Source organism: Cebus imitator, unplaced genomic scaffold (genome assembly GCF_001604975.1).
Source record: "Cebus imitator isolate Cc_AM_T3 unplaced genomic scaffold, Cebus_imitator-1.0 Scaffold358, whole genome shotgun sequence".
Classification (NCBI taxonomy): Eukaryota; Metazoa; Chordata; class Mammalia; order Primates; family Cebidae; genus Cebus; species Cebus imitator.
Genome location: NW_016107673.1, coordinates 1,590,747 through 1,617,843, shown reverse-complemented (window position 1 = coordinate 1,617,843; position 27,097 = coordinate 1,590,747). Strand labels below are relative to the sequence as shown.

Sequence of the window (27,097 nt, the reverse complement as noted above, 5' to 3'; positions counted from 1 at the left end):
CTTAGGAGAGAGAAGAAACCTAGAGTTACAAGTCCCTAAATACAGCAAACTGAATCAGTTTCTCTGATACTGGGCAACTCCACAGATCCTCAGAGAGAAGGCAGGCCCTCGGACCTCCCTGCTGCCACCCCTCACCACTCACACTTGGCTGACTTGGTCACTTTCATGGCCATTCGCTTTGCTTGAAAATATGACCCTGATTCTTTTTTTTTTTTTTTTTTTTTGATTTGGAGTTTTGCTCTTGTTGCCCAGGCTGGAGTGCAGTGGCTCGATCTTGGTTCACTGCAACCTACACCTCCTGAGTTCAAGCAATTGTCCTAACTCAGCCTCCCAAGTAGCTGAGATTACAGGTGCATGCCACCATGCTCGGCTTATTTTTGTATTTTTAGTAGAGGTGGGGTTTCACTATGTTGGCCAGGCTGGTCTCAAACTCCTGGCCTCAGGTAATTCACCTGCCCCACCCTCTCAAAGTGTTGGGATCACAGGTATGAGCTACCATGCCCAGCCATGGCCCTGATTCTTTATAAAAGTGATGGGAACAATCAGTCACCCCTTTTACTATTCCTTGGTAGAATTAACTACCACTTGCTGGGTATCCAAGAGTCCCAGGACATTCTTGATACTTTACCTAATTCTCATTTTATCTTCCTAACACAGGGAGGTGGTATTAATAAATACCATAAAATACATGCAGTGCTCTTGGCAGCTGCCTGGACTCTCTGTGACATTTCCTGAGACTATGAGCATCATGGCACAGGGGCTTGTCACCTTCATTTACTACTGTGTCATCAGGGCCACATGTAGTGCCTGGTAAAGAGCAACTGCTCAATAAATATTTATTGAATGAATAATAAATATCTGTCGTTAGATATCCCCAGTTTTCCAGATGAACAAACTAGAGCTTGGAGAGGCTTTGTAATGTCACTAGTTCACATCAGGAAGTAAAGGAAGAGCTCACCTTACAGCCTGGACTCACCTGGCTGTAGAGCCTGTGTGCGTCCTCCTAACCCTGCTCTGGCTGCCCTGCGAAGAATGAATGATTCTGTGGAAATTCATAGATGCTTGTGAAGTGGCTCTGAGTGGCATAGTTCTTGAGTGTGTGGTGTTTGTGAACTGGCTGTTGGGAAGATGGCCTTGACCATGTCAGCTGGAGTCTATCTCTGACTCTGGGACAGTAGCGGGACCAGCTGTCCTCCCTCCCCCAGGCTGTTTGACTGTGAAACCTAATTAACGTAGCCTGCCTTTCTACAGTCTTTTACCCTGTCATGGATTGTACTGCCCTGGATCTTTCGCAGATGCCTGGTTTTCCTTGACAGACTTCTGCTCTGGCTCCTTAGATTATGTAGATTTTTAAAGTCTGTAAAAAGGTAGTTCTGTGAGGTGATATATATTTTAATTAGCTTGAATATGGTAATTATTTCACATTGTATACATATATCAAATCATCAAGTTGTACACGTTAAATATATGAAATATAATCTAACGATTTCAGGAGGTAATTCCAATCAATCAAAACTAACATGGTAGAGAAATCACATATACTTGGGGAGAGGGTGGTGTATTGCAAGGAGATACAATTTTATGACATATAAATCTCAATGGATTCCTCGATTTTGTTTTGATTTTCACAGATAAGACATGATATGAATTTTTTGTTCATTGTTTCAATAACTAATCAAATTTGCTGCTTTTGTAAATTGGATTTGGAAGTTTATCTGTCACCTATATTAAACCTCTCGGCAGTGTTTTGTAATGACACCCAAAGATACTTATCCCATAGCAGTCTGAATTACAAATTTGCCAATTGTGTTTACATGGGGTTCTATGTCAATAGGTGCCACATTGTCAAACTAGAATTGTGATGAGAAGAAACCCCATGACATACATTTAAGTTAGAGAATATCCGTGGCCATAAAGAAAATGCTTTTACCTTATCAACAAAGTAATACCCTAGTTCTGACTATTTACTTAAATAAAACTCAGGTACTTTCAAACTTCATTAAGATAACTCTATTTTTTAAGAATTCCGAAAAATACTTCTTAAGGTTCTTTTATCCTTTGTAAATTTGCTATTGATTTTTGCTTGTTTATGGAATCATAGGGGCCTTGGGAAATAAATATTATATACCTGCCCCCAAGCAAGACTGTATTCAAGTCATCCTCAAAAGACAAATCACTCCCTTCTAGAATATCTCAAGGTACGAAAGCATCTGTGGGGCACCGTTCCGTTGGCTCATTTGCTTGGCAAGGCTCTTCCAATGGGTAGTCTTGTTCAGAAAAATAAAAGGAACTAAGAGTTTAAAATGTATCTTTTTCTGAGTTTATAAAGATGAATTTGCTACATGGCTTTTCTCTTAGGGAGTGAGTATTGATGTGAATGTTTATGACACTGGGGATCAAAATGATCAGCCTGTTTTCCCTTCTGTCTTTGGAGAAATGAAGAAAAAAAGCAACAAATTGTATTATGACTTACTTCAAGGCTGTCAGCATGGAAAGAAAACAGTTCTATCAAATCAGTACTTTGTATATAGGTTTGCATTCTTAGAGCTATGGAAATTACTTTAAATCTATTTTTTGTTTTTTTCTAGGTACATTTTGACCAGTTTAAAGAAGCATTAATACTCGTTTTGTCCAGGACTCTATCAAATGAAGAACACTTTCAAGAACCAGGTAAGAGCACTAACTTTTCTTCTCTGCATTCTCCTTTAAAAGTTGTCCAGGGAAGAGTTTGGGGACCTCGAAGCATGTGTATGAAAGACTGGGGACATCTGCCTTTCACAGATTGAGCAGTTATTTTCAGTGACTTCTCTTCAATATTATCATAAAAGCTTTGCAGCTGTTGAACACTAAAATGAGCCTTCTCTACTACAGCAGCATAGTATTATGGAGAAAATAATTGTATTGTTTGTAGGCAGTATGTCAGATGGTGTGGCAATAACTCATTCTTGGGATGAGTAGAATGAAGCTGAATGGTAACTGCATTCATTCTTATTTCCTTGTACATGGAAGGACATGATTTGGGGAAATTTTTTCCCAAAGGCAGAAGAGTGGCCAATGTAGAGATAATTTTACTTAGTTGTAATGAGCAGATAATGCTCTGCTGTAGACATGATCACATTGCATTATAATTATATCTCCTCCTCTCAAGAGATAATTCTTTGAAGACCATGCTGTTCATTTTTGTATTTGCAGTGCCTAAAAGAGTGCTTAGCATGTCGTAAGTATTCAATGAGTGTTTCAAAATAAAAGACTTAATAAAGCACCATAGGTTGTAAGACGCATTGTTATTTCATGTAACTCTAAAAACAAAAATTGTTGCCGATTATAATATAAAATGACATTAATTGTGAAATACATTCTCATTTCAGAGTGTTCATTTTTGGTGTGTGTTGGGGGACGGTGTCTTCAAATCAGTGAAATAGGGTAGATGTGTAGAGTGGAGTCTTAAACACAGTCTGGTTTTATCAAATCAGTGGTTGTTGGGCTAGGGGTAGGAGTTGACTACAAAGGGGCATGAAGGAATTTCCGGGCCGATGAAACCTTTGTATCTCGATGGTGCTAGTTGGCTATGGGATTGTGTGAGTTTTTCCAACCCAGAGACTAGGGCACTAAAAGGATTAAATTTACTATGTAAATTATACCTCAGTAAACCCTACTTTAAAAATGAGCACATCAAAAATATAGTCCAGTTTTGAAACTGAGGACAAATCATTAACATTTTGCCACTACAAGGAGTCATTCAGTGTGACCTATTTAGGTGAGGCACAGATGGGAGCTCATTTCCCACCCTTGCCGGGTGATCTAGTTCTTCTTTCTACCCTCTGAAAAGTGCTCCAGATTTGTGTTGTGTGTACGAACGCTGCCTTTAGCAGTGTTTTAGATTCTGGATTGAGTCTCCCCCTTTTTCACTCATGGTGACACCCCTAGCAATGTTGTTATTAACTCTGACACTGGATAGAGGTTTTTGGAAGCCCCCCGTGAGCCTGAGAGGCAGGCCATTGCATTCTTGAAATTTTCCAGACAAACATTAAAGTTCCACAGGTGACCACTGTTAAGAACATGGACTTTTTATGCAGTCTCATTTTATTGGTATTTTCACTTTTTAAAGGTTATCTGTCATCTTGATAACAATTTTGCAAGATCTGGGGACCCCAAATAGAGCTATGGTGACATCGCTGCCATGGTGGATATTAGTATCGTGAACATAGGTAACATAAGCATACATTCAGGATTTTGTGTGCTGATAATGTGCTTTTATGTAGATTTGGAACAGGCCATCCTGGCACTAATCCACATGATCCTCCTGCTGCCATTTCTTCAAAACCTGTACTGTCACTGTCACCTGCCAGAAAATTATCATAATAAATATACAGATTTGTAGTGACTATGGATGTGAAGGGTCCCTGCCCAGAGTCATATGTTGTTGGGATCCAAGCAGTAGGTTGAGCTAGATCAAGCTTGTCCAACCCATGGCCCATAGGCCTCATGCAGCCCAGGATAGTTTTGAATGCGGCCCAACACAAATTTGTAAACTTTCTTAAAACATTATGACATTTATGCATGGACCTTTTTTTTTTTCTAGCTCATCAGCTGTCATTAGTGTTAGTGTATTTTATTTGTGGCCCAAGACAATTCTTCTTCCACTGTGGCCCAGGGAAACAAAAAGATTGAACACCCCTGAGCTAGACAATGGCTGGTTGAGTTTAGCCACAGCCAGGAAGTGAAGTTTATACATCTGGCTCCAGATGGTGGTTTCATAGTTACGTGTCTGCCTCACTGCTATGTAGGCAAAGATCGTAATTTGGACAAGTCTTTTGGGGCAACACATGGAAACGATTTTTATAGTTTTGCTCTGTGCTCCATCCTTTGGGTAGGCAGTAAGTCTTTGTCACAAAACTGCCCCACATCAGTGTAATGCAGCAGGAAAGTACTTATTGATAGCATTTCATGTAGCGTTTATGACTTCCCTAACATTTGTCCTGGCAGGATGAAATCTAGGATTCAGCCTGTGCTTTGAGACATGAGTCAGCCTTTCCTCCCACAGCCCCTGCTTTGTTCCTGAGCATCTCTGCTTTTTCTGTCTTTTGCCAGTCTCTCCTAGGCCCCTCCAGTTGTTCGTGGGGATTATGCAATTCTTTCCATTCAGACATTCTTCCACCCACTCTAGAATGTGACTCTCAGCTGGGCGCGGTGGCTCACGCCTCTAATCCCAGCACTTTGGGAGGCCAAGGTGGGCAGATCACTTGAGGCCAGGAGTTCAAGACCAGCCTGGCCAACATGACGAGACCCCATCTCTACTAAAAATACAAAAAATTAGCCAGGTGTGGTGGTGGACACCTGTAGTACCAGCTACTTGGAAGGCTGAGGCAGGAGAATCGCTTGAACCCAGGAGACAGAGGTTGCAGTGAGCTGAGATTGCACCTCTGCACTCCATCCTGGGCAATAGAGTGAGACCCCCATCTCAAAAATAAAAGTGACTCAACTCCCCTGCAGGCAAACTGATTTGGCTGGGCAGAGGCAGAGGAAGTAGGGTCAGGATTCAAATGCAGTACATCAAGAGGCCACCTTTATTTACCTCTCCCTCTCCCTTTATGGGAGTAATTATCCATTAAATCATAGATCATGGCATTTGACGGCTGGAGAGAACCCTGCCATTTCATCCATGAGCAAATAGAGACCCAAAGACGGACATAGCTTAATTGAAGTCTTACAGCTAGTGGCAGAGGAGGGTGCTTGTACTGTATCACCAAGGGATGTGATTCAAGGAGGCTTTAGGTTTAGGATTTTAGCTTTCAAATGGATGAGCCAGTCCTCAGTCAGTGCAGCCTGGCTAAAAGGGTCTGACAAGTGGCCAGAGGCAGCAAGGAGAAATGAACAAAAGCATGTTTCACCTGATTATGAGGGACAGGGATGCCTGTGTCCTCTCTATTATTTGGCTGCTCATGTTAGTTCATCTTATACCAGAAGCGGCCAGGTCTGAGTTATTTCTGTCTTGCTTTTTTGAAATCAGTGGATGTGGTAGTCCTTGAGAGAAAAGGTTACCTTTATGCTATAGAAGGAGACTGAAAATAATAAGGGGGCCATAGTGCACAGCCTTAGAAACCAAGAGGGTCATGAACTGATATTTTATAACACCAAATATTTTTACAAATTAAAATACCAGTTACTGTACCAGACCGTAATGTGGAAAAGTCAGTGTGATGTAATTGAACCACCCTTGAGTGAGGAGTTAGGAAACGCTGGCTCTGTCCCTCTAATCGAGTGATCTTATATATCACGACCTTAATGGTCTTTGGTTACCTTGTATGTAAAAGTGGTTGTGCTGGAAAATATATAAAATCCTTTCCAGCTCCAAGATTTGATTGTATTGCTTCCCATTATCTAAATGACATTATCCGTATCTGTGAAAAATGCCAGCCTTGTGTTTCTGTAAGATTTTACTTAACATTCATTGAAACTATAAAGTTCTTCCTAAGGACAAATGCATAGTATATTTCATGTTTTCATAGTCTCCTAATAAAAGGCAGTTATATATACATTCTATAAAAACAAAGCTCTAAGAGGATTTGAGAGGAGATGAAATTAAATTATTATTTCCATAGTCTTGGGCTCTGCCATTTATAACTCCTCTGAGGTACAGTTTCTTTATTTTTAGAATCGGAAGATATGGACTATTTTCAGCATCTTTTAAACTCAGATATTTATAATTGTAAGACTCTTGGAGTTTTCCCCCTAAAAAGCGATTTCTATAATAACAACACCACAATGAAAGATACTGAAATTCAGATAAAGGCAGAAAAATGGATTGGGAGGTAGGGAGTCTTTTATAAATTCTAAACTCATTAGCATTGCCAGTGGCATAATTCTCCCATATCTATGTATACAATTTAATTTTTAAATTATTTTTCTGGAATAGGAGAGGGGCAGCAACTTAATTATTAGCTATTTATTCAATTTGCTGTGGCTTTGGATTATAGGATTTTTGTAATGGAAATGCTGGCACAGGCTCCAAGCTATATGGCATCAGCGTTCCAGCCGGATCCTCTCTCCAGAGATTCTGTCCTCATTTGATGCATCTTGCATTAGATTTCTGTTCTTTAATAGACATTAGCATAATGCAGGAAGCCCTTTCTTCCTTGATGTGATTCATTGGCAATGTCTCTTCTTTGTTTATTCGTGGGGAAAATTCAGGTTTGAAAAGGCCAACTCATTAGAAAAATAGGGCCAGGCATTGTTTTGGTAGAGATGTTTTATTGTAACAGACCTCCCTAATTTCAAAGACTGCCATAACTGTAATTATTTTCTTTATATTTTGAGGAAGTGATACATACAGTTAATAGATATTGTTTCATTTACTCAGCAATTGTGCCTTGAGTCAGGTTTTATGGCCTGTCACTGGGCTAGGTATTGATTTCAGTGGTTGAAGATTTATGTTTATAACTATGTTCAGAGGCCTTGGTTTAGGCACTGAAGTCTGGTTGAAGTCCCTGTTTTAGGAGATACTACACACAGATGGCCCAAGAGGCTTGTTCTATTATCCTCTCTTGGTTAAGATAAGTAAGAACTTAGTCTCTGTTCTGTTGGTGTCGATGAAATGCCAGCAGTAAGTACCAGAAGTTTTCTCCAAGAGTTAAAAGCAAAACAGGCTGGGCACGGTGGCTCACGCCTATAATCCCAGCACTTTGAGCAGCCGAGACCGTGGATCACCTACAGTTAGGAGTTTGAGACCAGCCTGACCAACATGGTGAAACCCTGTCTGTACTAAAAATACAAAATATAAAAATTAGCTGGGCATTGTGGCGGGTGCCTGTAATTCTAGCTACTCAGGAGGCTGAGGCAGGAGAGTCACGTGGACCGGGAGGCAGAGGTTGCTGTGAGCTGAGATTGTGTCATTGCACTCCAGCCTGGGTGATAGAGCATTTTTGAGCATTCCGTTTGTTTTTGAGACGGAGTCTGAAAAGCAAAGCAAACCACTACCACCAGCAGTGCCAACAACAACAACAACAACAAAAGAGGGTGTTAGGATTGTGTTTATAACCCTGAAATTGGAAATACCCATGCCCACTGATGTTGTGTAAAATCCTTCCTAGGGTTACATAATAGTCACCAAGAACTATAATAATGCCTTTGGCTAATTGGTGCCACTCTCAGATTTTACGCTATGTAAATAATTACAGATGTGCATAAAAATGTGTGTATAATGTTAGTCATTGAAAAGTAGTGAAAAAATATATAGGTTGGGCACCCCTAATCCAAAAATATGAAATGCTACGAAATCCAAAACTTTTTTTTTTTTTTTCTTTTTGAGACAGAGTCGCACTCTGTCGCCAGGCTGGAGTGCAGTGGCGTGATCCTGGCTCACTGCAGCTTCCTTTTTCCGCTTTCAAGCAATTCTCCTGCCTCAGCCTCCCAAGTAGCAGGGACTACAGGCACGCACCACCACACCCAGCTAATTTTTTTTTGTATTTTTAATAGAGACGGGGTTTCACCATGTTGGACAGAATGGTCTCGACCTCTTGACCTCGTGATCCACCCGCCTCGGCCTCCCAAAGTGCTGGGATTACAGGCATGAGCCAATGTGCCCAGCCTAATCCAAAACTTTTTAAGCACCAACGTGATACTCAAAAGAAATGCTCACTGGACATTTCAGATTTTGAGATTTGGGATGTTCAACTGGCATACTCCAGATTTTCTAAAATCTTAGGAAGTCTGAAATCTGAAACACTTCTTTCTGCTCTCAGGACTTTCAGATAATGGATACTCAGCCTGTATAAAGCAAATGAAGAAATCGGACAGTGTATTTGTAAGCAAATCTTGCTGTATCTATGTAATCAATGACTAAGCAGCTACTAAACTGTGCTATAAAAAATACTTATTTATATGGCAAATTTACTAAGGGTAAAAGGCAACTTAAAAATATGTATATGTGCAAGAAATACCCATATCATTTAAAATTAAATAGGGTTGGTGGGAATTTTGATAATGAAACAGTTTACTTGGGAGTTGTGTCCATTTTATTTATTTTATTTTATTTTTTGAGATAGAGTTCGCTTTTGTTGCCCAAGCTGAAGTGCAACGGTGCGATCTCACTCACTTCAGCCTCTGCCTCCTGAGTTCCAGTGATTCTCCTGCCTCAACCTCCCAAGTAGCTGAGATTACAGGCGCACACCACCATGTCCATCTAATATTTTGTATTTTTAGTAGAAACAGGGTTTTACCATGTTAGCTAGGCTGGTCTCAAACTCCTGACCTCTGGTGATCCACCTGCCTCAGCCTCCCAAAGTGCTGGGATTATGGGCGTGAGCCACGTGCCTGGCCATGTCTATATTTTATTTCAACTTCAGTGGATGTATAAGGAGGTTTCCGAACAGGGGACATGAAGATGACAGTTTTCCACAGGGTGTCCTAGAGTATCAGTGTGTCCCTCTCACATCAGCTCGCTGACACAGGGAAAAGAGACTAATGAGAAAATTGGGCAAGAACAAGATCAGAGCAGCTCCAGTTTCTGAGATGACGAACTGGATAACATCATTACACATTTGCCACTAATCTTACCTGTTACCAAAAACTGAGACTGAAGGACTCTTCAGGATTGAGGGCTAAGAGACTCTTGCTAACTTTGCTCCCATGGTTACTTGATGCTGGACACCTCTCCCTGGCCCAATGGCTTTGGGCAACCACTGGCTTCACAAGAGTCCCGGTAGATGGACCAGAGTGCGGCTGGAGCTCCCTGGGCAGGAGCTGCTAGACTGATGTTGACCTTACTCTATGAAGCTCCTATTATTTTCCCTCCCTCCAGGTGGGAGGAAACTAAGTCTTCATGAGGTTCAGTGTTCCCAACCTTGATATGGACTGGGTGTCCAGGACTGTTTGATTCCAAAGCACAGCTCTTTTCCATGGAAAGTGTTACAGTCTACCTGGGTAGGAAATCCAGCCATGTAAAATGCTTTTAGAAAAATGTGACCATAGTTATGATTAAATTGGGAGCTATAGACAGTGTGCATCGCACTAAATGCAAAGGAGAAAGGGTTCCATGACAGTGGTGCCAAGGAATTACTTGAAAGAAATGGGTTTTGAGTTCCCCTTGAACAATGGGGAGAGTTCAGTTACGTAAAAAGTGAATCTCATCCTTCTTCCCAAAAATGGCTATAGATGCAGGCATCCTAACAGGGATCCGCTGGTTGATCCTCCTGTGAAAAGGTTGGGGAAACAATTATATAATCATTATCAACTCAAAGATTTTTTTCCTATTGACTGATCTTCAATTGCATTAGGACTTAGACCATCCAGTCAAACCAGTCAGCCCTGGGGCTTGCCATGCCAACTCATCCAGCAGCTTCGACACCTTCTGGGGGTGGGGGCGGGGATCACTTTCTCCTCGAAGCCTTCCTCCTGAACAAGGCTAATTGAAGTTACCCCATTACCCTTTGTGTTCAGAAGCCCCTGTGTTCCAGCCAGAAGCATCATTTAGGTGGGTAAGAACTGGGGTGGAGACTGCACCTAAGATTCTGTCACTGCGTACAGGGAAGACCTGAAAGACCTAATCAAACATCTGCATCTTGTGTGGAGGTTCCACGAGAAAGGAGTAGTTGGGGAGGTGGGTGCTGATGCCCTCCCAAGCAGCTGCCTTGGAAAGAGCTTAGTGCATACAGAAGCGTGATGAGGCTGCTTACCAGTGATGGCCCTGGAGGCAGGGAGTGCACTGGGAAGCGAAAGAAATGGCAGATTACGTCAGAAAGCTTTTGCTGATGGTTTTCTAATGTTGTTTATTCTTTCTTGGCCTCCCCTTCTCGCTTCCCGTCCCCTCCCCACTCCCTTCTTTCCTCCACCCCAGCTCACCTCTCCCTCCTCCTCTCAGTCTCGAGCTCCACTCTTTCCCTACCTGGTAGTCCTCCCACATCTACTTCTCTCGCTCCCTTTCCCCAACCACCCTAGGCTTCTAGGTCCCTATTGTCTCCCGTTTCCCCACCCACTTCCTTCCCTTTCTTGGTCTCAGTCTCCGTCTCATTCTCTTTCTGCATCTGTCTCTCTGTGTCAGTCTCCATTGGTCTCTGTGTTTTTCTTGGTCTTAGTCTTCCCTTTGATTCTCTTCCCTTCTCTTGTTTAGAGTCAGGTGTGGGTGTGCGTTTTCACTGTGTAATCCCTGTGTGATGGTGCATTCAGCATAGGCGAGGAGGAAGTGGGATGTAGAATGGAGCTAGGTGGGGCTCATTTGCTGCATGACTGCCTTTTCCTAAGAAAGCTTCTTGAGGGTGCTTGCCTTGAGGTTTGTGCATGCTTCACTTTTTACCTTTCCTTGAGAAAAGTTCACATGGTTTTTAGCACCCCTGTGAGCTCAGCAGCCATGTAACATGAAGTTTCTGCTGGTATTACTCCTGTGCTGAGGTGCTTTGGATGGCGGTGGTGTCTCTGGGAACGATTTCCCAGGTTCACTAAATGGATCAGGAAGGGACATAGAAAGCAAAGTCCTATGCCAGGAATTCCAAAATGAGAATACCGGCATCCTAAGGGCAGGGCTTTCTCCTTCATCCTTGGAAATAGCCTCAGGTCATTTTTGGGAACAGGGAATTTTGATTTAAAAAATGCTAAAATATCATCATATTTCTTAATAGGGCCAGCATAACATTTTGCCCATGGCAGGTGTTTGGTAAATATGCTTGTGCGTTAAGTGAATGTGCCTAACACTGGGTAGCATCTTTGAAAAATCTCCTTTAATTCCATAAAGCAATTATGGCTGCCACTTCATTCCAGGTCCTGAGTTTGTGTTTTTGCAAAGAAAGTATTCAGTTGACTATACATTGTTTAGGCTTTTGCCTAATTGACTGTATATTGTTTAGGCTTCCTAAGGGAAGCTGACATTGCTTTGCCTTTGGCAATTCATGCGGTGGTTTTAGGAGAGCTGAGCATGTTAAGCAGTGACCTTTATCACATCTGTTGCAGATGCACTAATCTGATGCAGCGGTCAGTTTTAGGGGAGAGCAAAAAGTGTACTCTGTATTGCCTGAAATCTGGAGTTGGAGACTGGGTTTCTTCCCTCTACACTGCAGCTGGGAAAGGAATCGGGAGAGGAATGAGGTGAATGTTGGTCATTTCCCCTGCCTGCAACCAGCTTATTTACTCAGAGTGGTCATTTTCCCTGACAGCATATTTTAATTTTCTTTTTATTATGAGTGCATGACTTCTGGTCCAACATCATACTTGTGCATGGTGGTTTATCCTGCTTTGGAAGGGGAACATTATTACAGCTCTGGAGTTTCTCTTCTTGGAACAGATGCAATGTAGAGTAACAAATGTAGTGTGTGAGCATCCAGACTGCAATTTCTAAGGCCAAAAAGAATAGTATTCATGTTTTTAACTCCTTGATCAGATGTTTTTTTTCCACGTGCTCTGTAGAGACTGTCACTCACTTCCACATTACTCCAGCAGAGGACTGAAGCAAGGTTTCTCTATTGTCACCTGCTCATAACCAAGCATTTGGCTTATGAAATAAAACCTAGACAATTATACTAGGTCACATTGGACTGCCTCAAAAGCCACCTTCCTCTGATTGGTGTGTCTCATAATAAGCTCTCCAGGGATGGGGTCTGAGACACCTCTGGGCAGGCCAGGCTTGTCTGCTTTCCTTTGAAGCCCATTTTAATTTTTGTAGTGATGCCAAATAGGAGAAATGGAAAATGGGAAAGAAGGAAAAATGACTCAGAAGCTTGATAATCCAGGGAGAATCATAAATACACTTTTAAAGAAATCAAACACTGAAAGCATGGCGGTCCTTTATACTTTGTTTTGATAGCATTTCTTTTTGTTTTGTTTTGTTTCTGTTTTTGAGACAGAGTCTCACCCTGTCGCCCAGGCTGGAGTTCAGTGGTGCAGTCTTGGCTCAGTGCAACCTCCACCTCCCAGGTTCAACCGGTTCTCATGCCTCAGCCTCCCAACCAGCTAGGACCACAGGCACGAGCCTCCATGCCCGGCTAATTTTTGTATTTTTAGTAGAGTTGGAGTTTTGCCATATTGACCAGGCATTTCATGTCCCTTCTTGGAGCTGGTGATTGGAACAGTTACTCTCACCTGTGTTAAAGGAAGCTCTGCGATGTCAATAATTTCATTTCTTAATAAACCAAAACCGCCCATTTTTTCTGACATAGATAAGATGATTCCAAAATGACATCCTGAAAAAAATAAAGGTTCCATCTGGATGTGCTCGTGAAGCAAATAAACTTAGTCCCAGGGTTGCAGATTTGGATCTCTTCCATTAGGCATGGTCAGAAAGGTTCAAGGCATTCTTTAACTTGAGTGGGGAAGAGTGTCTTAAAATTCCCATGGTTCTGTGGTTCAGTTCTAAATTTCTGGTTGAGATTGAGAAGGAGAATCATAGAGTTTTCAGTGCTTAACCCAGCAAGGGCTGTTGACTTTGAATGTTCTCTCTGGACGTCCTTACCTTTGCCGTCTCTGTTCCTGTCATATCATGCATGGTAAGTGCAGTGAGGCAGATGCTCTAAATGGGCGAGGGATGTGTGAATGTGTCATTCTAAGAGGTGACTAGTTTTAAATGGTGTGATTAGTTTATGTCATTATTGGTCACATGCATGGTTTGGAAAATAAAGTGATGAGAAAACTTTAACCCATTTTTCTTTGCGTGTGCTCATGTCTTTATTGCAAAAAGATTACACAATTTAATAGATGTCTCTAGAAATTGACTTTATCATGTTTGTACATTCTATGAAGGATATTAAAGTTTGCTCAAATTATAATAAAATAGATAACGAAATAAAAGTTTTAGTGCCTGGCAATGCAAAAATATATAGCTAAATAAACCATGACTCCACAAGGTCCCTGCTGGCTCACAATCTATTACCTTTTATTGCTTAGAAAAAGAGTTCTTTTTAATCCACCACTGAGTCTACACTATGTGGGATAGTTAGTAGTAAACAACTAGGGAACCATTTCATCTACTGGTAGGTTTGGGATTAGATCACATTAGATTTTTAAAAGGTAGTTGCTTTCTCCCACTGCTTTTTTACCTCTGAAAGAGTGCAGCATGCAATAAAAGCTCCTTTGCCCTTCCATCCCCAGGAGGTGACTTTGTTCTTCCACTGGGAAAATATTGTGGTCCATTATCCAAGGTTCTAAGTGTTCCTTTTAATCTTTTCCAAACACCAATAGTCACTAATGGTGTATCTTGTTGTCTGCCCCCCAAATTTAATAATATGTAATAAATTAAGGATGTTTCTGCATTGCCTCTTATCTGACTAGCATCTGTGGGTGTCAGCTGCCAACAAGTAGCTCGGGTGTCTGGGACGCTCCTGAATGCTCACAAGCTGACACACTGTCTTCTGATAAAAGGTACCTTCAAATATACATGCAGTTTTCAGTATAAATTTTGTATGCTTAAACACTTGCTGTAAGAGAATCACTTGACCTAATAAAATGACTTGGCTGGGACTTTTTAAAAGCTGGATATAAATATCACTAGAAATTATATAGCTAGTATAAATACTTCACTCTGAGCTTTGCTGAGCATTTTCAGCATGTGTCTGGCCACATTTGTGAATATAGCGAAATCTGAGCTTGTCCCAGAGGAAGGACATGGTGGGGAGGTGGTTAGTCACAGAGGGTCGTCAGTCCTCCCTGGGAAACTGCAAAGTAATGGCTAAACCCCAACATGGTTACAATGGTGATAAAGGAACAGTCGTTCTTTTAGTTCTTATCTAATCAACTGTTGTCATTTTTATTATACGTGTACGTATCTCATTTAAACGTCTACATGTCTGAGTTCAGACATACCTTGCAACAGAATACATACTTGTTCTCGAGAGAGTATGTCTGTGTGTGGACAATAAGGCAACAGAAATCAAAGCATTGCCATCTTTTGTGCTTTCATGAAACATTTCATTCTAATGCTGTACCAGGTCCTAGAAAATCTATTTCTGAGATAACATTTGAAAGAGTGAAGTATTTATTTTATCACTTTAAAGCTACCAATTGTAGAAAAAGCTTAGCCTATGGTTGTGGCGGTGGAGGTGGAGGTAGTGGAGGTGGTGGTGGTGATGGTGGTGGTGATGGTGGTGGTGATGGTGGTGATGGCCGCAGTGGTGGTGACGGTGATGGGGAAGGTGGTGAATGTTGAACCTGAGACTTGTGATGCCAGAATGCTGAAGTCCTTCTTTAAGGTCAAGAGATGACTCTCTCCTCGTGCACATTCCTTTTTATTTTGTATATAACACTGATGCTTGCAAAGAGATAATACACTTTTTTTTTTTTTAACTGTTGTTTCACATTTGCTATTTTATTTTACTGCTTTTAATTTTACAATGAGATCTTGATTTTGGGTTTCATATAAATAACTAGCTGTCATTAATCGCTTAGAATCTGTTATGTCAGTTTCTTTGTTCTGTCATCCTGCCTGTTAGATCAGAGAGTGGAATGGTTAGCAAAGGAATCATTGAGGTAAGGGAGGGTGTTTCAGACTAATTGGTGTGGATACTAAGTTTACAGTGCTGATTTGGTGTCTGTTGTGTTACCATTTTCTAAGACTTCCTCCAAGGTGTCTCTTGGTTAATATGAAGTCTCCCCACCCTGCTGGAAAACCCAGCTTAATAAACAGAAGAACAAATGTGACCCCTTCCTTTTCCTGACTTTAATCCTGTATATTAAGTCAAATCCCTTGCTGCCATCATTGGATTGCTCCCATCATGTGCAGATATATACTCAGGGTGGCGTAAATCATTCAGAATTAGAAGCTGTGCTCTCCATCTGACCTGATGGCTCACATACACCCACAGCCACCACAACTGGCAAACAGTGGTGGCTTATTCTGAGGCTGGTATAAGAGGCTGGGTTGGATGGCTGTGAGTGGCAGCTCAGAACTGAGATTCTCATGTCATGTGGCCTCAACTCTTATCTTTTCGCTCAGACTGCTCACTAGAAGCTCAGCCCAAATATGTTAAAGGTGGGAAGCGTTACGGACGGAGGTCCTTGCCTGAGTTCCAAGAGTCCGTGGAGGAGTTTGCTGAAGTGACGGTGATTGAGCCACTGGACGAAGAAGCGCAGTCTTCACACATCCCAGCCAGTGACTGCAGTGAGGTAAGGAGTTGGGCACATTCATCTGGATCACGAGTGTGGAGCCCCACGTCAGTGCAGCACAGAGACAGGAAAGCTGAGGGGGTTGATGGCACGACGTGGGCTTTTCTCAGTTACTAACTCCTTGCTAATCTTATCACTTGCCCTTTGGACATATACAGTTAATGTTTCTATCTTTTTTTTTTTTTTTAAACCTCTGTTTTTACCTCTGTTTCAGCTTTTGGAGAGTTGACAGTTCTGTGCATGCGTCATGTGTGCATTTAGAATTCAGGTATTTCCACATCATCTGAGGTCTCCCACTTCTAGTTCTTCTTTAGGAATATCTCCCTCCTCTATAGCATGACTATTTTTAGTTATTTAAAAAGCCAACCAGCTCCTCTCTCTCCCCTGCCCCAAACTATAAGACAGCATCTGTGGCAGGAAATGAAAGCCACGTGTTCAGGCATTTTGAGAGCCTGCCTCTTGTCTTTCGTAGTGTGATAAAGCAGCTCAAACACTTGGTTTTTGCCTCAAGATATTGAGCCAGGGGCGCTTTCTGTGCCCGGCAGTTGCCATGGTTCTTCCTGCTGGTTTCCTTGCACCTGAGCCTGTCTCATTCTCCAGCATGCAGAGTTGCCAGCCTCCCTCATGTCCCATCTTTTCATTTTGCAGATTGCCATAATCTACCAATAAAGGAGATTCAGTAACATTTTCTTTATTCTTTCTTTATGGCTCATTTACCAGCATCCCATTTATAGTACATGATTGAAAATGCCATGCTGAGCAAGCTGTAAATATTTCTTGCAAATCCTAGCTCAGTCTGGGACTGCAGATATTTCAGATACTAACATAAGCTGGAAAAGAGACAAAGCGCCTCAACTTTCTGAAAGTGTGTGTGTATGTGTGTGTGTACCTGTGTGTTCATGGCAGTCTAACTTCCATGTTCAGCTCCTGAAATCTACAGGAACCTTGCTCCCAGCAATAGCCCCAGCAATCAGACGTCAGTGTTGTCCTCAACTTTCCAGAATACCCCAAAACCCAAAAGTAACTAAAAAGATTCCAAGTGTTAAGCCCAAGTGTTGGCAGTAAGTATGGAAATTTACAAGGGCACATGACCAGTCTGCTGATCAGAGGTGTGCCTCAGTTTTTTTAAAAAGCAAATGATACTTGTCCTCACCACAAGTGAAGCAGCAGTGGCAGAAATGTTATTGAGAAGAGAGGGAGAAAAGCAACTAGAAGAGAGAAGAGAGGAAAAAACCCCACAAAAGTGGTATAAGAGTAGCGTGGAAGAAAAGTGACAGCTGAAATGGAAAAAGCCAAAACCAGAAAAAGCTGAGGACAGTTGCAGGAGTCCTTCCCCTTTCTTGGGTCTCTTTGCGAATTTAGATACAGGTCTTTCCCCAGTAAAACACATATACTCCATACGCAGAAAAATTTTACATATATAATCTCAGGGATGCAGGTTATTTACATATTTCAGTTAGGACAGTGTTCATAATAGCTTTCTTATAGTCAGGAAGGGTATCTTGAAGTCTGTTCTATAACCTTGAGTGGTGTAGAATGCACTTGAGACACTTCTTTATGAAAAAAATGGTTCAAATGTCTTGGTACTTTAGGGGGTAAATTTTTGTTATTTGGAAAACACTTTTAAGTTTAATATCTCATTTCCCCAACTATTTCAATCCCCAAGGTATTATTATTTGGTACTAAGAAAGTAACTGGTTACTTCTTTTTTCACATGAGTTTCTAGTCCTCGCCTACAAATACCCAGAAAGCTGTTGGGCAGAGCTGACTTTGTTGCTGGCAACTTATTTCTTATATCCTTGTTATATGTTATCTAATGGTGCCCAGGAAGATTTACTATTTATAAAGTGAGGCTTGTTTCATGTATAAATAAAGATAAGAGTTGATGCTTGAGCCTGGGCAAAATCTTGTGGCTTATGTCACAGTAAAAGGATATTTTGGGAGAATCATTTCACCCTTAATGTACTTACAACTTTTCTTAACTCCTCCGGAAACCTCTTAAATATGACCTCTTGATGCTATACACAGAAGCTGCAGTGTTCACCACCCTTCATCAATAGAACTGCAAATAGAGGCTTTCAAACCAAAGCTCATCCAACTGCTTTCTTGTCCAAAAATAAGATGTTTTGTAAGCTGAATTGAGCCTGTCAGTTTTCGAATCACTTCATCTCTTTAAAAAAATAAGTTTTAGTGCCAGGCATGGTGGCTCATGCCTATAACCCCAGCACTTTGGGAGGCCAAGGCAGGAGGATCACTTGAGCCCAGGAGTTTGAGACCAGCCTGGGCAACATAATGAGACCTTGTCTCTACAAAACTTTAAAAAAAATTAGGGCCAGGTACAGTGGCTCACACCTGTAATCCCAGCACTTTGGAAGTCCTAGGCAGGCGGATCACGAAGTCGAGAGATCGAGATCATCCTGGCCAACATGGTGAAACCCTGTCGCTACTAAAAATATATAAATATTCTGGGCATGGTGGTGTGCACCTGTAATCTCAGCTACTCAGGAGGCTGAGGCAGGAGAATTGCTAGAACCTGGGAAACAAAGGTTGCAGTGAGCTGAGATTGAGCCACTGCACTCCGGCCTGGGTGACAGAGTGAGACCCTGTCTCAAAATAATAACAACAATAATGGCGGCTTCACATGAGACATTTTTGATGTTCCTGTTGGCAGTTAAAAGGGCAAAGCCCTGCTTTCCACAGCGGCTGTGGTTATGGGTCACACCCGCTGCCTTCACTCCTGTGTATGCAGGAATCTTGTGGCTCAGCCTTGTCAATGCATCAGTCTTGTTACTTACTATTGTGTCAAGACAGCATTCCTGTTTCTGGCCAGTTTCCATATTAGCCTCAGCAGTTGAGGGCCAATCTGTTGGCCTACAGAAGTTCATGCAATGGGCAGCATAAGCTTGTTCTAGAACCACCCCTCCCTTCTACAGAAGCTGTGCAGGTCTCTTAGGAGACCCAAGTGATCTTCTCTGTTCTAGAGTGGTCTCCAGCTGTGGAGTGTAGGGAGGAAAAAATTCTCAACGACGTGTGGAATTGATTTCTTCCTCTTATAATTAGTTCTGAATCTGACAGTTCTTTATTATGCCGCTGGCTGCTTTTTTCTCCCTTTTGGTTGCCAGAAGCTCCTCTGTCTCCTCTCTTTGGGGATGTTGGAAATTTATTCCTTGGGCTCATACTTAATCTAGGGGCCACCGGGCCATGTGGAAGGAGGGACTGGGCCTGAGTCTCCTCCGACATGACTATTTCCTAAGGAGTAGTAACATGGGGAGTTGGATCCAGGCCGCGTTTGTTTTGATTGCAGTTTTCCTTTGACTTCTGGATCGGAGCTGAGGGGAGCAGGGAATCTCAGCTCACCTTTGGACTGCAGTTTCCCCTGCTCTCAGACTTGCCTGATTTCCTGAAGTGACTTTTGCTTTTTATGATGAAGACAATAAAAGGGCGCAAACGCATCCTCGGAAGTTAAAGAGAGGGAAAATCTGACTGTTGCTACTCAACAGAAGACTAATTTCAGCTCTAGGTTGCATCAGAGAATAATTTTATTTTTCTGAGGTTTGTGGAGGGATGGGCAGTGGAATGGAATATTGTCATAACTCCTATAAAAACTGTCCCCAAGGGGGCTGGCTTCTTTTTAGGAACTCATCCTATAGGGGTTAGTGAGCAGACAGTCACCTGAAAAGATAAAATAATAATTTCTCTATGTAAGCATCTTCATCTGAATTAAAGAAATCTTTTAAAAATAATAATAATTTCTCCTCTTTTGCCTCTGAGGTGATTTCACAGTAGGGGAGGTTTCCACAGGTCAGCCAGAATTCATTCCTAGGCTCTTGGGTTAGTGGTTCACAGTGTTTTCTCACCATCCTTATTTGGAAGACCTTTTCCTATTTGCCCATAAGCAAAGCCCAAATTATGGGTCGTCCTCAGTGACTACTGAAAATCATTCACTGCAGTCTACTTACAGCTCCACCCTTCATTTCCCATTCAAGAAAACCTCTAGAAATACAGGCATGTGAGAGGGAAGCTATTCTAGAGATTGCTTTGAAGCAACTAAATTTATATTTAATGTAAGTGCACTGTGGAGCCTTAGGCTTCCTTACTTACAAGCGACTTGGAGCTCTCCTGGTTCCTGTTCAGAGTGCACATTGTGGCGTGGTGGCATGGTGGGAGGGCCCGTGTCATTACTAGGGGGTAGCAAATGTTCCACCACCTTGGCCTCCTCCCCTGAGTAGAAGGTATGAAAATAAATCTTATTACGAGTTGCTTTTGATCATGTTTTACTTTTATTTTAGTTCATATATGTTAAAGCCCCAACATAAATTGTGAACATCTTAGTAGTTTCCATTCCTTCCCCCACCCCATGCTTTTATCAGCACTTTGATTCTTTCCTGCTGAACAGCAAATATGTAACCTAGCTATTAAGCATGTCTCTCCTACCAAGTTTCGTTTACAAGGCAGCAAAACTACTCTGTAGGGAAAGGCTACTGTAACCTAGCTAAATTTTCAGCACTAAAAGATGCACTTCAGAATTTCATTTGGAAATCCTGAAGCAGAATGCGCTAATTCACAAGTGACAGGTCTAACACGACTTCCAATTTCATGTGTTTATCTGGCAGATGGATCCCGTGGGAGTCTGACCTCTCATCTTGGGTGATATGGAAAAGAAAGTGGTGACTTATTTTCTCTCTTTATGGGATCATTGTCACTCACGTCAATTCAGTTGGCCATTTCTATTCTGAATTAATCCAGACTAACAAAGAACATCTTCTTGATTCCAACTGAAGATGTGATTAACGAAAAGGTTTGGTTGTCACGGTTTCTGCTTTACTTCCTTAAGAAACAAGTGAGATTTAGAAGAGGACATATTTTCCCTTGTATATTAATAACTACTGAACTGACCTTGAATTTTATGCTCATGTTTCTTCTGAGGGTAGGTGGAAGGGAAAACAGACAAAACTAAAACTGATTCTCACTTCTGTTCTCGATTACTCAGACCCAGTAGAAAAGGTTGTGCAATTAATACAATTGGGGCAGGGCCACTTTGCTTTCTGCCCTGGTTGAAAACAGGGTACACCTTGTTAACTGTTTTCCTCCACAGGGAATAAATCGGGTCTAGTAAGATTCTTATCAACAGCAAGGGGTGTTTAAACAATCATTTCTCCAGCTGTAGACAACAGTAGTGTAAGCCAAAACCATTGGCTTGCACAGTGTGGTTTAAGTGAGGACCTGAGAGAAAAGTTAATGCTGATGACTACACTACAAGCAAATCCAGTCTTTGTGTTGGGACTCTGAGGGCAGGAGGATGGGAAGGTGGTTGTCAAAAAGCTTTGAAGAAGACAAACTGATTTTACTACCCTACATAAGATCAGACTTCTTCAAGAAGTGTGAAACTGACTTATCTTTTCCCTTATGTTCATTTTCATGTATGCATGACTTTGCAGCTTATGAATTATTCATTTACATCGTACAGAGTCAATATTTAATTCTGGAATAAACTTAATAGCCGAGAAAAGTTCTGCTAAGATCTTTTGTAGCTGAAATGCATCTACTTTCCTATTACTCCCTTGTTAAATTTTCTGTTCCAGTCTTTGACAAAGCAAGAAGTTTTATTGCTGATGCCATTTATTCTACCAAAGGCTATGATGTCTTCAGGACAGACTTATTCTTTTTTTTTTTTTTTTTTAATGGAATTCCAGTCTTTTCCTTTATATGCCTTAAGTCTTATCAGATCACCTGGCTCTTCCCAGAGATGAAACATTCATTCAAGATGCAATTGTAGATCACTCGAAAGGGATAGAAAGAAGCTCCTTCAAAGCTTATAAAATGTCTCTTTTTCTGACACATACTTTTAGGCTTTGGTGTCCTGGTAAGCCTTCCTGACTTGATCCCAGCAGGAATTCTGTTGGAGACCAGACCCCACCCCTACCTCCTTCCATATCAACAATTTCTGATATTTATTTTCTAAGTAGAAACTAAGACAGGAAATCAAGAATTAATTTTCATTATGACAGTAACATGTTCTGTCCTACTTATCTTTAAATACCTTCCAACAGAAAAGTAGTATTCGGTATTTACTGAGCAACTCTGAGAAACAGGAGAGGTATTTTTTTTAATCTCTTTCCTTTAAGGACTTTAAAATCCAGTGGACCAAAACTAGTCCCCAACCTTGGTAGGAGAGGAGGCTTGAGGCCCAAACTCTTAAATTCAGCATTTTCTCCCACCAGCAATACCAAAGGCTTTTAGCCTTCAGTGTAGTAGGACTTACCTAAATGTGTGTGCCTTTAAAAACCGTGTTAATTCCTGTTATTTGCATTCACTTGTGGCACTTAATTGCCTTTAATGATAAAGGCACTGATTTGCATTCTGGTCGTGACAACCCTGGTTGCAGGAGCTTGTCCCAGAGTTCAGAATGGAGAGATTGGGAGCTGGGCTGTCAGGCTCTCCATTGCCTTTGCCTTCAAAGGTGGCATAGTGGGAAATGAACCATAGTCCCAGGAAGTGTGTCCCTGCAGAAACAATAGCGAGTCCTGCCGGGTGCACTCAGATTCCACTACCCAGCTCAGAGCGCAGGCTTTATAAATACTGAGGACTGTTAGTGAAATATGCCATGGATGCTGTATTTTTTTTTTTTTTTAAGTCTTAAAGTGTCTTTCATGAGCACTCTCCTTAAACTGATTTCCGTTTTTTTTCAGAGACTTCATGTGCTTAGCTGAGTGTGCTGCTCTTCTAAATGCATACTACAGCTCAGTTTGTTTGGGGAGCTATGTTATTCTAGTGCATTTCCTTCCTCCTCTCTTGGAGTTTACAGGGCTTTCTCCTTTCCAAAAAAAAAAAAAAATTCTACTTCAGGCTCTGAGGCTGTTGAGATCAGCTCAGCAACCTCTGCTGGGAAAGAATGGCCCGAGTCTGCCCCCGTAATGATTTTAATTAGCCGTACATTCTGCAGTGCGCAAAGGTCTTCGCTGAAGCAGATGGCTGGTAGGGGTGGCGGCTGGGCTATTGTGGGCAGGGGCCACACCAGGACTGGAGGCTGCAGATGCTGGCCCGGCCTCAGGGCTGGAAGCTGGAGATCCAGGAGGCTGGGGCCATCTGCTCTGCAGTCCAACAAAGCAGGTGTTCCTCCAAAGAAGGCATTCCAGAAATCGGTGCCGCCTGTACAGCTGACATGTGTGGCGCACCCTTGTCCAGCTGTAGGACAACCCAAGAGCTGGCTACAACGGCCAGCATGACATTGAGATGCATGTCCCACAGAGTGGATTCAGAGGGGACTCCCTTTGTCTGCCTGAGGGGAGTGGGGACTATCTTCTGAGCAATCATTTTGGGGTTGGACAACCTCATCTGACCTTCTCCCCTCTGCCTACTCTTAATGGGGCTGTTGCCAGTACACTGGCATGGAAATAAGGACAAGGTAGCCCCTGTCATTCTGTAGCTGCCTACCGGGCACTGTCTGCAGGGGACACTGTCTGCAGGGAGGGACCCAGGGGAAGCCCTGATCTTAAGTTGAATTAGAAGTTCATTGCTTCATCACAATCATCATGCTCAAAGCTGTGGTTCCTGGGGATTTCCTTAGCCTTATTAAGGTATAATTATAAAAGTCATGTATGTTTACAGTGTGCAACATGATGTTTTGATATATGGATGCATTGTGAAATGATTAAATCAAGCCAGTTAACGTATCAAGGCTGTAGCTTTTAAAGAGTCTCTTCTGGGCTTGTTCTTTAAAGCTGGCACTGGTCTGTCTACTGTTTCTTCTCCCCTTGTCCTAGTCTTATACATCCAAGTAGTAAGAATATTAATTGTCATATTTGTTTACTTAACAAATGCTTAGCACTTACCGGCACTGTTGTAAGTGCTTTCCAAATATGAAGCATGCCGTCAGAGCTAGGTGTTGTCATTCATGTACTCATGAGGAAACTGTGGCACACAGTGGTTAAGTAACTTGCCCAAGGTCACACCACAAGTAAGAGGTAGAGCTGAAATTGAACTCGAGTATGGCTCTGCAGTTCAAACTCCTAACCACATCATTTTTCAGACTGAAATAAGAACAACAGCTAAGGTTTCCCTTTTGGGTATACTGGAGTGTCCTCCCTACTTTGTAACATACTGAGAGGTCACAGAAACTGGCAGAGCCAAACAACCCAGACAGCCTCTCTGCCAAACCCTTGTACTTACCTGTCTACAACTGTGCCTCCAGATTAGGGAGAAACTGAAGTCCCACAGAACGCTTTTGTGTGTGTGTTAATATCCATTCTTTCTCTAATGAGAGGCTACATACATTTCAAGGGAAGAAATAAAAAATCTTTTCTCATGAATTCAGTCTTGTGAACACATGTCAGCAATTGTCTCTCCCTTTCCCCACTACTTTTCCAAAGATTTTGTGATAATATTCCTCCCAGTGCTCATGGCAGATCTGTGTCTACAGGCCACCTGCCAGGCTTCCACTGTGCTGGCTAAGCCATCAGCAATTAAAGGACCCACTTCCAGAATGATGCCTCCCTGGACCACCACCAGCAACTGAATGATTTAATCTCCCCAGCCTTCTAACCTGCCTTCCCCTCCTTCTCTCCCTGCTTTTTAATTGGAGCTGCTGGCTCCAGGCAGTGAGAATGAAAATAAATGAGCTGTGAATGAATGGAATCTTCCCCCACCCACCCCCCTGAAATAGCAATTTAATAACAAATGCTCAGCCTGTGCTTTTCTCCCTCTTACTGAGGGAACAGACCCTTGTTGGAGGCTAGGTAGGAGAAAGCACAGAATACCTCACATCAGTGTGGTAAGCCCCATCTCCAAATGAGGTGGTCTTGGAGTGAAGATGTAGCCAATAGCATAAGCCCGCTTCTCCTTTTAGCAGGGTGGTCCTGGCTGGATCTGTGTTTCTTAAAAAGGATCTTGGGAGGAATGCTTGGGATACCACTATTCCCAGAAGACTTCAAAGCATGTTTAAACTGGCTGGGTGTAGTGGCTCACACTTATAATTCCAGCACTTTGGGAGGCTGAGGTGGGTGGATCGCTCGAGCCCAAAAATTCAAGACCAGCCTGGGCAATATGGCAAAACCCCATCTCTACCAAAAAATAAATAAATAAATAAATATATATATATATATATATATATATATATACAAAAATTAGCCAGGTGTGGTAGCAGGCACCTGTGGGTGGGTCAGTGGGGAGGGCTGGAAGATCACCTGAGCCTGGGAGGTCGAGGATGCAGAAAAGAGCGAGACTCCATCTTAAAAACAAAGAAAAACCATGTTTAAACTGTCCTTTTCCCCCAACCCCCACCCCCACTTGCCTTAAGATTTTGTGTGAGGCCAGGCGCGGTGGCTCAAGCCTGTAATCCCAGCACTTTGGGAGGCCGAGGCGGGTGGATCACGAGGTCAAGAGATCCAGACCATCCTGGTCAACATGGTGAAACCCTGTCTCTACTAAAAACTACAAAAAATTAGCTGGGCATGGTGGCGCGTGCCTGTAGTCCCAGCTACTCAGGAGGCTGAGGCAGGAGAATTGCCTGAACCCAGGAGGCGGAGGTTGCGGTGAGCCGAGATCGCGCCATTGCACTCCAGCCTGGGTAACAAGAGCGAAACTCCGTCACAAAAAAAAAAAAAAAAAAAAAAAAAAAAGATTTTGTGTGAAATCATTAAAGATGAGGATGCTGTCTGGGCTTTCGAAGGCCGTGCTGTATCTGGCACTGTTGGGTTGGACTGTCCCAGGAATGCCTCTTTGGGATGGTCTCAGTTCACATGGCAGGTCTCAGTTGAGTGTCTCTGATCTTGCCACAGTCTGCTAAATTTGGGAGGCTTTGGCATCCAACATCCGCCTGCCTAAGCAGCACGTGGGCTTCCCACCAAACCTTCTCATCTGTCATAATAGAGGGAGATGTTGCAGATGCTACAGAGCAATCTTTACCAAAAGGAGGGAACTTCCCTTTCTCCCACCCCTTAGTCACAGGAAATAAATTTAGTGAGAATTTAGTGGGCAAATAAATAGTGAAAGTTGTACCTATTTCTGTCGCATCAACAACATTTATGACAGTAAAGGAAATTGTTTCCCATGGTCTTTGAACCAAGGTGCATCTGTTTTTATCATCTCTTTCCTTCTGGTCTTTGCCTAATTGTATAAATATTTCTGCTGATGGTAATCATAGGATATAGACAGCGTTTTTGTAATGGTGTTTCATTTAACATTTCGTAAGATGTTTTTCCATGTTCCTAAATGGTTTTTTAATTATACTTTTAATGACTACCTTATAATGTATCATTATACTTTATGCTCTATTGTTGAATATTTGAATTGTTTTCAGTACTTTCTTGTTACAAAAAGTGCTATGATGTACATATTTACACATAGAGCCTTTGTTTCTCCTTGATTTTATTGTCTCTGAATACCAAGTGAAATTATTGAATCAAAAAGTGTGAACATTTTTATTGCTTTTGATACATAAAGCCATTTATGTTACTAAAAGAATAATGATCATTTAAAGTGCTACCCATAACATATAAACAGTCCTATTTTAAATCATAACCTTGATGGTAGTGGGAGATATATCTTAAATACTTTGCTGATTTAATAGGAACAAAATGACTTTTTTTTTTTTTTTTAAACAAAATGACTTCTTGGTTTTAATCTTTCTCTGATTGCTGTTGAGATGAAACTTCCCCCATGTCTTTAAAAAAAAATTATGTTGCCTCAGCTGGGTGTGATGGTGTGCGCCTGTAATCCCAGCTACTTGGGAGGCTGAGGCAGGAGAATCTCTTGAACCCAGGAGGCAGAGGTTGCAGTGAACCAAGACCGTGCCACTGCACTCCAGCCTGGGTGACAGAGCGAGACCCCATCTCAAAAAAAAAAAAAAAAATTATGTTGCTTCTTATGTGAATTGTCTGTGTTCCTTGCTTCTCTGCTGGGGAGACTTGGCATTTTTCTTACAAATGTGTATGAATAACGGATACCTACCCAGGCCTACCCAATTGAATGCTTTGAGTTTAAACATGGGAATTAAAAGAAAATTCTGCATGAATCATAT

The 27,097-nt window shown here is 42.0% G+C and overlaps 1 protein-coding gene across 16 annotated transcripts in view; it reads left to right on the top strand.

The window, feature by feature from the left end:
* NIN (ninein) overlaps positions 1 to 27,097 on the top strand; it is a 107,959-nt gene that overhangs the window by 20,357 nt on the left and 60,505 nt on the right. For 11 of the 16 annotated variants that reach the window (XR_001818535.2, XR_001818536.2, XM_017506755.2 and 8 more), the window contains 3 exons: positions 2,589 to 2,670; positions 14,251 to 14,340; positions 15,911 to 16,080. Coding sequence is in view for 11 of the 16 variants with exons in the window: in XM_017506755.2 (XP_017362244.1) it covers positions 2,589 to 2,670; positions 14,251 to 14,340; positions 15,911 to 16,080 (342 nt within the window). In the remaining 5 variants the exon portion in view is untranslated. The remainder of the gene's footprint in view (positions 1 to 2,588; positions 2,671 to 14,250; positions 14,341 to 15,910; positions 16,081 to 27,097) is intronic. The other 5 variants (XR_001818537.2, XM_017506753.2, XM_037730777.1 and 2 more) reach the window with 1 other exon arrangement.